This window comes from Centruroides vittatus, unplaced genomic scaffold, assembly GCF_030686945.1.
Source record: "Centruroides vittatus isolate TY-2023 unplaced genomic scaffold, ASM3068694v2 contig_767, whole genome shotgun sequence".
Lineage (NCBI taxonomy): Eukaryota > Metazoa > Arthropoda > Arachnida > Scorpiones > Buthidae > Centruroides > Centruroides vittatus.
This window is the reverse complement of record NW_027122496.1, coordinates 1265906-1278292: the sequence shown is the minus strand read 5'-3', so window position 1 is coordinate 1278292 and position 12387 is coordinate 1265906. Positions and strand designations below refer to the sequence as shown.

Genomic DNA, 12387 nt, shown 5'->3' with positions numbered 1-12387 from the left:
TCTGGCTGCTTCGAAACTGACCCGGTTTCGACATTCCTTCCGCCACCGAATTATTCGAATATATAATAGCAATCTTATCGTTTTTTTCACATGTAGTATAGAAATTTGTAAAAGATACATAATGCAGTTATAATAAAATATTAATTTTAATTAATTAAAAGTATGTTAAAATATAAAAATTTATATTTTATAAAATTGAAGGTCATTGGAAGGTGGAAGTAGCGCTTCCATCGCTTCCAATGACAGCACGCCACTGGTGGAGAATATACCTGGGAAATTTTTAAACTACTTTTACACGCATTTTTTCTCATTACCATTTCGGAAAAGATTTTGTAAACAGTTATGTCTAGTAAAGAAAAGTCTTTTTTTATTGTTACATAATTCATTTTTTATATGAATTTTTTTTGCGGTAGTTTTTGGCTAGTTTTCGGCAATACCTCCAAAAGAATTTAGTGGATATATATACATCCCTCATCACTGCCACACAATTGCCCTCGACGTATATATATGTCCCTCACTGCTGAGTGGTTAAGTTCATTTCTTAAAAATATATTTATGCAAAGGTAAGAAATGCTTATTTTTATGAATTAATGGATTTAAAATAATGAACTAATCAATGCAATATGACTAGTTCTTCCTTGATTTAAACAATTACAATAGTTTAAATAATCTTCAAACCAAGCAAATATCTTTTATTAAATAAAATGGCTTTTGGCTTCTTCAGAATAATCCTCAGATTAACTTATTAAAGGATAAATGAAATAGTAACAAATGCAGTAAACTTTTGTTTTACAATTCTCCACTTACAATAATAAATTTGTTAGTAGTAAGAATGTATAAAATATTTTATTGATTATCTCACAAATCATATACAGGTCCACTATCAATTTCCAGCATCTCCTTTAGTCTAAACAGAATTAAGAGAAGGTTTAAAATTTACAAAACAAAACTTTCACTACCATCAAACTTGTTCACTGAATGCCACAGAAGTGCGCAGTATGCATTCAACTTGAATTGTCTCTATTGCAGTTAGTGATTCCTCTACTTTATGCAATTTTCTCAATTACTAATACATCATATTAGCTCATTTACTTATATTTTACCCTAGCTATGACTAAAACTGATGAAAATGTTAATGTTATCAAACATAAGCAACAGTTCACATTTAATATGTTTAATTTAAGTTTGTAATAGTCTATAATGCTTTAGAGATATGCATATCATTACTAATTATATGATTCTCATATTTCATATTATATAATTCTCATTATATACTGTTGAGTTATTATACGACAAAATGAATCAGTAAAACTGTTAATCCAGTAAGTCTGTCAAAAAATCTCTGATCAATTTGTATAGTCAAAACTATTTTGAGAATATAATCTGTATTCCAAGAACCAATCTCATTGAATCTATTATACAGAATTTGTTTTATGCAACGCGTTACACACAAATGTTTTCAAGCAATATACTTTTGCCTGCATTTTTATTCAAGACCTTTTATGCACTACAAGTTTAAATTTGTAAATACATTATTGTAAAAAAATCAGCCTACCATTTAATTTTGTAAATCTTTAAGTCATAAAAACTTCAAAAATTAAAATCTATATTTCAAATCTATTAATACACCACTTCCATATTTGCTCCATATTAAGTTATCATCATAAAGATCATTTTGAAGAGGACAGACATTCACTTAATAAAATACTTGCTGGATTTAAAGATTAATTGTATTATTACAAGTACTATAAACAAAATCAGCAATTAATTATTCTGACATCGTCACAATGCCAGGCTGCAATTTTTAATCACATTTTTAATTTATTTCATTTAAAATATATGCTCTCCACCTCAAATTAGTATTGTAGTGTCTTGCCCCTACACATCATACTTTTCCGTTAGCAATGGAGTCATGTCAGTCATCTATTAACTGCTTTCAAAAAATCAATGTTTATTAGCATAATAGGCAATAGCCTGTTACAAGCCCCTTGTAACAGGCTATTGCCTATTACACTAATAAACATTGATTGATTCATTCATTCATTAACTGCTTTCAGGAATAAAGTTTTGAATTGAAATAATGTGACTTCTGGTTTGCATCAAAAGTTCATATATAGTTAATCGGGATCTCCTGCCCCCATTGGCGTAGCCAGCATTTTGTTATGGGGAGGGCCTAGTAGAGGCTGTAATTTTCTGGGAAGGGGCACCAGGTTAACTGGGGGGCCACGCTGTAATTTTCTGGGGAGGGACACCAGGTTAACTGGGGGGCCACGCTGTAATTTTCTGGGGAGGGACACCAGGTTAACTGGGGAGGCCATGCCCACCCATGCCCCTTCCTGGCTATGCCCATGCCTGCCCCTAAAGTTTCTATATCTGGTCTTTGATTTCATCTACGTAACTCCATTTTCAAGATTAAGGAAAGACAGATGGACAGCTTGACAGACAGCCAAAAGTGGAAATTTGTAACTCTACAATTTTTTCAAATTGCAACTCAATAATAATAGTACAGTAATAATAATAAATTTGTGAATTAACCTAATACCAAAATTTTTTAATAAGAATATTGCATAATATTTATTTTTAGTATGTTAAACAGAGAAATGGTTTTTTTCTTACCAACAGAAATCAATGACTAGCAGGTGAATCAAGAGGTAAATTCATTAATAACTTACAAATGATGTTGAAATTCTAGTAGTTATTCACTGTTATTTAAATAAATGATTAATAAAAATCAAAATTTGTGTAAAATGTAATGTTATGTATTCATAAACAATAATTCATAAAATAAATTATTAAATAGTTGACAACCAATGTAATCAAAGTATGCAAATGTTTTATAAAATTAATTTATAATACTTTATGTACTATGTATATATAATTATTACACTGTGATTTACTGTAATAATTATATGTATAAATAAAATGCAAATCACAGATTTGTAAACAACGTAAAAAAAGGATTACATCAACAGCCTAGCATTAAATTATTATTTATCATGCTTACTAACTGTAAATAATTATTATTATAATCATGCCAAATAAACAAAAAAATTATAAAAATGTCAGGAAGTTTTCCAGTTCTGATTTTTAATATGCTTACTATCAACAACTGTTACTTATACGAGATAATTTTTATAAGATTGATGCTATATATATATATAAACATCATAATCCATAATTATTTTTAATTTCAGAAACAATTTATAATAGTAAATTGCTTTACTTTCAACTATATATTTATTTATTATTTAAATAATAATTATCAAGAGTAGATTTGTAAAAAACTTATGACAGACACACATGACAGTGAAAACTTTCAAAAGGAGATGGAAAAAAGCCTCTACAAAGGCTTACACCTATCAAATAATACATTTTATTAGTGAAGATATTATATTAATTTAAAAATAAACATATATAATAGAGTCAGGCAATTACATATTTTTAAAGTAACCACTAATTGTAAATCCCTCATTGATAATAGTGATAATTGGCCAATATAAAAACAAGAAAAAAACATGATGATTATATTACAAAACAAAATTCATTGATTTTTTTTCTTTTAAAAGCAATGATTCTAAGATTGCTATCTATGTTAACTGGAATTTTTCTTTGAATTGTCCAATGTGCCAGTCCCTTTAATCTTGCTTGTCCAGTCATGTTTTGAAAAGAAGTTTTTAAGTGCTTTAAAATGAAAAATGATTTTTTATTATTGATATCAAGACAGGAAGAATGCTAAGAGCTGTGTATAAATACTTGGAAACAGTTGACGATTCATAATACAAGGTAATCTACTGCACTGGTTAGGAGAATTTTACCGCAGTGAAGATCAGCATAACAAAAACAGAATTCATTTTTATCATACTTATTATTCCAATGTACTCTTCAAGAACACAAAAATTGCCTTATAAATAACTACTATTTAATAGTAAAGGATTGAACTTAAAAGTTTTGTTATAAATTTTGACAAAAAACTTTTAATTTGCTCAAATTTCTTCAAGTACAATTATAACATCAGAACAATGTCAAATGGCTTGCATTAAATCAATACAGCTTCTCTGCCAATATCTGCTAAGGAAAAATTCTAAAGTAAACAACCTTTCAATAAATAAAATAAATGGCTAAAAGGTTAAGATGTTAGCTCTCTGGGTGACCCAGAAATAAATCTAAGTAGATCAAAACACCCAGGAATTTTACATTATTCCATACTGGATATGTTAGGTCCCATCCCTCACCACCAGCTGCCCCATTGTTGCCAGGCCAAACCCACAATGGACTTGATTAAAAGGTCTTAGTGGCTATGGGGCAGAAAGCGTCCAAGTAAAGAAAGTAAATATATTAAAAAAAGTAACTAGATCATAAAAACAGACAATATACATGATAACAAAAGATGAACTATACAGCTTTTAAAACATTATTTTATATCACACATTTTTTGTTATCAGAGTTGTCATATTCACAACCAAGTCTTTTCATTTTCGAAACAGTTTTTGAAGAATTATGATTTAATAACTCCTTCAGATTACATAGTTCTATATTAATATTTCAATATTTTAACATAGAAAGTTCAAAGAATGTATATTGAGTTATATGGAGATAGTATGTATCTCTGCACTCTCCTTAGAACTGTACACTAGTCATCACAACTAAAAAAAATTTTAATTCTAAAATTTATTTTGCCATGTCTAATTAACGATTTCAATATGTCCAAAGGAAAAGTTCAGAAATGTTGCTCTTAGTAATAGATACATTAATAAATTAAAATTGAAAATCATAAAATGTAAAAGTTAATAAAATTAACAAAACTGAAAAAAAGAAAAAAACAAATCACATTTTCTAAATTCTTTCAATGTTATAAGCATTCATCTTTAGAGATTAAGCATGTAATTAAAAACTGCTTCACAATCAGTACAAATACTACTGAAACTTAAATGGTACAAATTTAATCCATTACAAAGTTCTATTCAAATATAATCTTTCTCCTCCTTCAAGTGACCTGTAGAGATTAAAGGGCCTTTTTTCATGCCTTTGTCCAAAACCACAAGGAAAAAATGAAGTGACAAGGGACAGGGCTTGACACATCAAGATCAAACCATCCGTTGGAGACCTACCTCACATTTGAATCTACATCTCTCAGAACAGTGATGCGAATGCGTTTAAGTTACATCTTCCACTAACCAGTTGCTAAATATTAAATTTTTTGTAAATTTTTTCATAAAATACATTCTAAAAATAACAAATATTACTCATTTTTTAAACATATCTACAACATTAAAAGAAATTCATACAATGACAAAAAATTTACATATTCAAATAAAACTGTTTTAGAAAAATTTTATATTTTTGTTCAACTTTTAGTTCTATTTACCATATTTTAATATTGTTTGCATTAAAAATGCTAGTTTTAAAAACTTTAGTTAATTAATTAATACATTAACTCATTAGGAATTATTTTTGATTTTTCAAATTTTTAATCATTAAAATCAAAACTGAATGACAATTATGAAGTAATAAACTTACTGTTAAAAATCTTATAATCACTATTAATGAAACACGAGTACCATAGAAATAAAATATGCAAATATTTTAACAAAAATATTTCAGATAATTTCTATTATTAGCCAAATACACTTTTAATTTAATATTTTTTGGAGTCAAATGCCAAAATTTTAAAATTTTAAAGCTTTGAATACATTTTTAATTTTTAAAGCAAAATTGTAAAAATAACATAATATTTAATTTCAAAGTAAAGTTGTATTTTATTTTATCAAAAGTTAATTTTCTCTGAAAATATATAATTATATTTGAACTTTAATTTTATACTTAAGCAATTAACTTGTTTAAATTAATATACAGAACTGAAATTAGAACTATATTTGTTAATGACTAACATTTATTACATTTCATTAATTAATAAACAAAGTAATAAAATTGATTATATTTTCACAATGTTAACCTGCATTATCTAGAATTTAATAAAGTATTTTCACATCTAATTTAAAGTACCTAACAAAAAATAAGTATATTTTAATGTTTAAAATCTAGAATTGTCTCAAGAATGCAAATGATTCATTCCATTAACTAGCAAAAAAAATAATCAATATAACATTAGAGAGAGAATCTTTTTAAAACTTAAATTATAAAATTCAATTATAATCACAATTTTAGTTAATACTCAAGCTCTATGACTATTTGAAATTAATGAAAGCCACCTTGAGAAAATTTTTTAATGGCAAATTTAAAAGAAATTAGATCATCATTCTAGTTACTGACAAACTTAATTTCATGTAAACCTCAAAGAGATTTCAATTAAAATAAATTTAATTTATAAAATCAAATTTAATTAAAAATCTAGCATATTAACTGATTTCCTAGAGGCAATAAACAAAAAAAGTATGTACAAAATTAATACTTATTCAAATTGCACAATTTGGAAATTGTGATTTATAAACTTCTAAAAATAATTTACCAATTACAGAACATCTTGAAAATAAAACAAAGAATATTAAAACTTAAACTGTTTGTTTAAATTTCTTCTTGCTAAATCTTAAACAGCATTTCAACTGCTATTAGTTATTATTAAGAAAGTTTAATTCAAAAGCTATAAAAACATATGGTGTTTTTAATTGTCAAATAATTATATTTATATTTATAAACTATATATCACACACATTTAATTGCTATAACTAAATCTACTGTTTATCTTATCAGCATTGTTTTAATTAGCTTCCTACTATTTACATTGTAAAAAATCATTGTATTTATCTTTGCACTCATTTTTTTTAAATTGTAATGTATAAATAAATAATAATTATAACAGAATATTAATCAACAAAAATGTATATCTTGCAAGCTTCTAAAATAAATAAAATAAAATTGAATAATATATATTTTAGTCTTAATTTTAAATATTCTGAATGCAACTGTTGTATGTGATTATTAAATTAGGAGTTCCCCTTCTTGTTATGTGACATTTGTAAAATTAATGACTTTCAAAAATAAATTCTTTAAAAGGTTTGTAATAAAATTGTTAAATTTGATTGCTTTTCAATTTAAATACAACAACCTGAATTTTACATTTTGCATAAATATGAATCATGCAGAGGTTAATACATAAGTGTGGTTACAGCTATTTTTTAACATTCTGTTATCTTTTAAAAAAAAAGAAAACATCAAAATGTAAGATAAGAAAGTGCATTTTCAACATCTTATGCTCTATTATTTCCAAAAAGAGAAAAATGTGGCAAAAAACTTAAAAACAGTTATATGCTATATGTGAGGAGGATGCAGTTACTGACCAAACATGCCAGAAATAGTTTGCAAAATTTAGAGCAGGAGATTTTTCTCTCGAAGATGCACCTCAGTCATGACGGCCCTCAACCTAGAAGATAAGTCCATAGTGACTTTAATCCAAAATGATCGGCATAGAACATCACAAGACATAGCCAACAACTTAAAAATATCCCAAAAATCTGTTGTCAGACATTTAGCTTCCTTGGATACACTTCCCATTATGATGTTTGCATTCCCTATCAGTTAAGTGAATGAAACCTTATTGAGTGTGTTTCTGTTTGTGATACACTTTTAAAACTCGATGATGATGATTCATTATTAAAGTGATTAATAACAGGCAATGAAAATGGATTGTTTACAACAATATTCAACACAACAGATCTTGGAGTAAGCCAGGTGATCTGCCAGTGCCACAAACTAAAGCTGGTTTGCATCCCAGAAAAGTAATGGATTTCAGTTCTGTGGAATTAGAAAGGGATTCTTTATTACAAGCTTTTACCCAACAACAAACAATTAATTCCAATAAATATTATCTCCAACTGAATGAACTGAAGGCTGCAATGCATCAAAAACGACCAAAACTTGCAAATCAATGGGGAGTGGTATTCCACCAGGATAACGCAAGGCCGCACATATCATTGAACGTGCACCAAAAACTTCTAGACTTTTGAGTCACCCTGCATATTTTTCGGATATTGCTCCCTCAGACTATCTTCTTTTTCATTTGTAGCAGAATAATTTTAAATGGTATAGAATTTTAATGTTTAGAAGGTATCAAAAACCACATTGCTAATTTCTTCAATCAGAAACCCACCCAATTCTATCGTAAGGTTATCAAACGGAAGGGTGAATATATTGTGGATTAAGGGTTTTTATTTATTCCAAAATAGTGTATTTTATTTCTTTCTAAAAATCAAACTTTTGGTTCAACTCTATACATAGAATATTTCTTTATTAATAAAAAGCAATCTTAAAGATTTTATTTTTTATTAGTAAAAATAACATTAATTTACAGATAGGAAAGGTTCCTAAGTTTTCTTTTGACCCATAGTAAAATCTTAGCTCCTCCCTCAATGGACCTGTCTCATTGCATGATTCCAACTTAACTGAGCTATAATGTTCAAAAACTTAGAAAATGAATTCTGTAATGTGAAATAAAAGAATTAATGTAATTAATATTCAACTATAATCAGAATTTTATTTAAGTTGTTAATCACAATAATTTAACACCATTACTAACACCTAAATGGTTTAATCAAACTCTTGCTATAAAACAATCTAAAGTATCAAGATGCAAAACTTAGTCAAAGCAGATAATTTGATTTTATTAATGAGTTAATAGTTATAATATTCATAATTATTCTAAAAAACATTTTACAAAGCAAACAAATTTTCAGTTATATTTGAAACTATTTCATCAATATCAAATTAAATTTTCAAGCTGCATTTGTACTCCATATAATCAATAGTTCATATTCAATAGCATTACATATTCATTTATGCAGGAAATATATTAAACTAACTGATTACTTTAATAAATGTAAATTGCTGATCAATAAACACATCAAATATTCGTCTGAAGTTTATTGAAAAGTCATAATGTCCCCTCACAAAGTTTCTGTATTATATTCACAATTAAACATTATTATTTTTATTTTACATGTTAATGCATTATTTTCTAGCATAAATGATTTTGATGGATTTAAAATTCTGCATCAAGTTGTTTATCAATTCTTTAAGTAATTAACTGTAATATCTACTTAAATCCAATGCTAAAGAATCCATTAATCTGGATTTAAAAATTGATTTAGCACTCAAAATTTCAATATTTTAAATTCAATATGGCATTAAACTCAATAAGAGCTTCTAAAAATTATCCTTCAAAATAAAATTATGTTTAATAATTAAGTTCAATGATCATGTAAATATATATCTAACAAAGCACATATGAATCATTTTTTAAATTTAAATTATCTTTAATTTTTCATTATCATTCAAATTTATATATAGAAATTATATTCCATAATATAAATTATATACTAAAGTTACCTTTCATATAAATTATATATATATTTATTATTTATATGAAAGGTAACTTTAGTATAATTTATTAAAAACTATTTGACAGCATTAATTAGCTATTAAATATTTATCAGTATTGCCATAATTTTTGTTTTCGTTATCTAATTTATACAGGCCTCAGGCCTCAAAGTTTCAAAGAATAAAAGCAAGTAATCTAGAATTTACATCAGGCTTTAAGCAAGGACAAACTTCAAACAATTCACTTCTCTATTCCCACTTGCATTTAGTTTACTGTCATATACTATCATGCAGTAAACTCATGTGTTTTTGTTTACAATTTGAGGAAACTAATATAAAAATATTCCATATTGTGTATTATTTATGAATATCTAGATTAAATGTTCAATGATAAGATTAAAGCTCTTAGATACCTTATAAAGTTAGAAATTTTACTGAGAAAAATTTATTTATTGAACAACAGAAATTTAATTCAGCAAAATTTTTAAAACATTTTTATAATTTCAATTTAATCAGATTTTATTTACATACAATATATTTCAGAGAAAATTTTTATTTAAATATCTTGACTTTTTGTTGTTAAATAATATTTACAAAAAGTAAATTTTATAGATAGTGAGTTTGGAATAGTCATGTAAACAAATTTGTAAATTCATTCATATTTTTAAAAACTCATGCATACAATTTACAGAAAAAAATTAATTTGATAAAAGTAATCAGTTGATTACAAACAATTTTTTTATTTATATATAACAATTCAAAAGCATGTTTATATTCATTTAAACTGCAATTTTCATGTATAACTTCAAATGTTTGAAAATTATCCATTACTAACCAATTAGGATTAGTAACTAACATCTTAAAAATGTCCCATTCAAAACTTCTCATTAAATATGTAATCATTAAATCATAAACTCAATATTTGATAGATTAATCAAGAATTTCCATTAAAAAGTTTACTACTAATTAATTAAAATCCAATTTGTAATTATTTTTGATTTATATCTAACAGAACATAAAAAACATGGCTTTAATTCAACTGATTATTGTCTATCAAAGTAGATCTTCATAATCTTATCAAACATATTTCTATTATAAAATAATCAAAATGAGAAACAAATTCTAAAATAAACTATCTTGCAGTGTTAAATATTGTCATTGACAGACAAGATAGTTATTTTCAATTTAGATTCATTTATATGCAAGATACAACACAAGCATCGAATCTGAAAAATAAATTCTAATTATTTGGCTATAGTTAGGTACAATATCGAGTATAGATCTTCATATTAAAGAAATATCAAGTCTATTCCAGAGATGTATAATAGCACCCTTAAGCTTCACAAATTACAACTAGGCATACATACAACTTCATTTAGCATTTATTCTTTAACGATTCATTTCAAATCCAAGAATAATTAACAGATAAACGCATCATAATCAACAACTCAAAGCCAGGTATACTTAACAAGATTTAACAGCTCGTTTTAACAGCTGCAAAGGTCAGTTAGCCCAAAGATGCCCATTTAACATGGTCAAAAACATTTGCTCTCTTATAATTTTGTTCCAAAAATTGATCTCGTTCACCTCGTCGACAAAAGCATCGACATCGGTATTCACGTAAAACAGGCAGACCACTTAGATAATTCTCAAAACTTCCGTAATCCCACATCCACAGGTGTATAGGAACGCTATCGGTAATTAGACATCCAAAACTTAGGGTTTAATTATATTTAATTCAGTCAATTACATACGTATATCAATGCATTTTGGGCCGACTTAATTTTATGGCCTCTGTCGGTCGCCAAAATTAAAAAACCGGCCACCTTTCGACACGTAGAACCAATAAATTCATCGTGCGCACATTTCAAATCATTCCCTCATATCAACAGATGATGGGAAAAAAACTAACAATGCAAGACCTGTAAGTTAATTTTAGACCTGACTGTCATTATTTTTAGTGTAGAATCCTTACCTAACTTAAGACAGAAGAATCAATTTGATGGCATCGATTTGTTTATAAATTTGTCAGTAGAATACATGTAACTTACAATCAAATGATGTATTCAAATTCGAATACTTAAATCTCACTCTCACATCATCTCATATCTCACGTGAAAGGAACGTGAGTGACAGAGAAGATTCGAATGAATCAATTTGAATAAGTAACGAAAATGCCTAATAATTGTGAAGTTGTTTTGTGTGATTTTAATTATTTATTTTATAAATTTTAAATTAATTATTTGTTTTTGTTCGAATTTCTTACTTTTTCGTTTTTATCCGCAGACGACTTCGGGTGCGTCTCAACGTATTCGTTATGATGAATTGGACGTCCTTTCTTGTTTTTACGTCTTTTTGCGCGTTTGTTTTCAGACGGACTCATTTTCTTTTCTTATAACGCTTTGCAGAAATATACGAACCTTTATTAAAAACTTTCGCTTAATCCAGCAACTAAACCAGGATCACATTTAACATGGCGGTCAGGCGTTTCCATAACTCTACCTGGTATTTAAAGGAATTGCCGCGCCGTGTCGCTTTGAAGTTTCCATGTTATTACTAAAACAAATGCATAATTGAACCTAACGTGACATAATAGTTACGTAATGTTTGTAGAAATGTACGAAAACTGGATATACGAAAGTGAATAATCGGAAATTTTTAAGAATACCGTACAAGTATATTTCATGTATTCGAATCATGCACTTTTGAGTTTCCTATAGAAAAAATGCTTAAATATTAAAGTTTAAAATGTGGGATGTGATGTTATTACAATAACAAGCATGGATGCCTTAAATGTATTGTAGTAATCGTGAATTGTGAGCGATTTGATGGATTAAATATATTCTAATTTATCAAATTATTCGCTATTTTTAATTTATTCGAAAATCTTCTTGGATAAGCGCTCAATCAGCTTATCGTTAGTTGAACGCTGCTGCTAAAGCAATTGAAACAAATTAACCAGGCTCAAATTCCAAATACAGTCAAACCTGTTTTTGTGCGGTCTTTTTCTGTGCGATTTTTATTTGTGCGATTTTTTTTGTGCGGTATATGAAAATT

At 27.0% G+C, this 12387-nt stretch overlaps 1 protein-coding gene across 2 annotated transcripts in view; it reads right to left on the bottom strand.

Annotated features, from left to right (window-relative positions):
• Positions 1–11848, bottom strand: part of LOC136981548 (protein FAM193A-like) — an 81091-nt gene extending 69243 nt beyond the window's left edge. The window contains exon 1 of one of the 2 annotated variants that reach the window (XM_067277856.1): positions 11597–11848. In XM_067277856.1, the coding sequence (XP_067133957.1) occupies positions 11597–11713 (117 nt within the window). In that variant the 5' untranslated portion in view covers positions 11714–11848. Of the gene's footprint in view, positions 1–11305; positions 11515–11596 lie in introns of those variants that run through there. The other variant, XM_067277857.1, reaches the window with a different exon arrangement.
• Between the last annotated feature and the right edge of the window lie 539 nt (positions 11849–12387).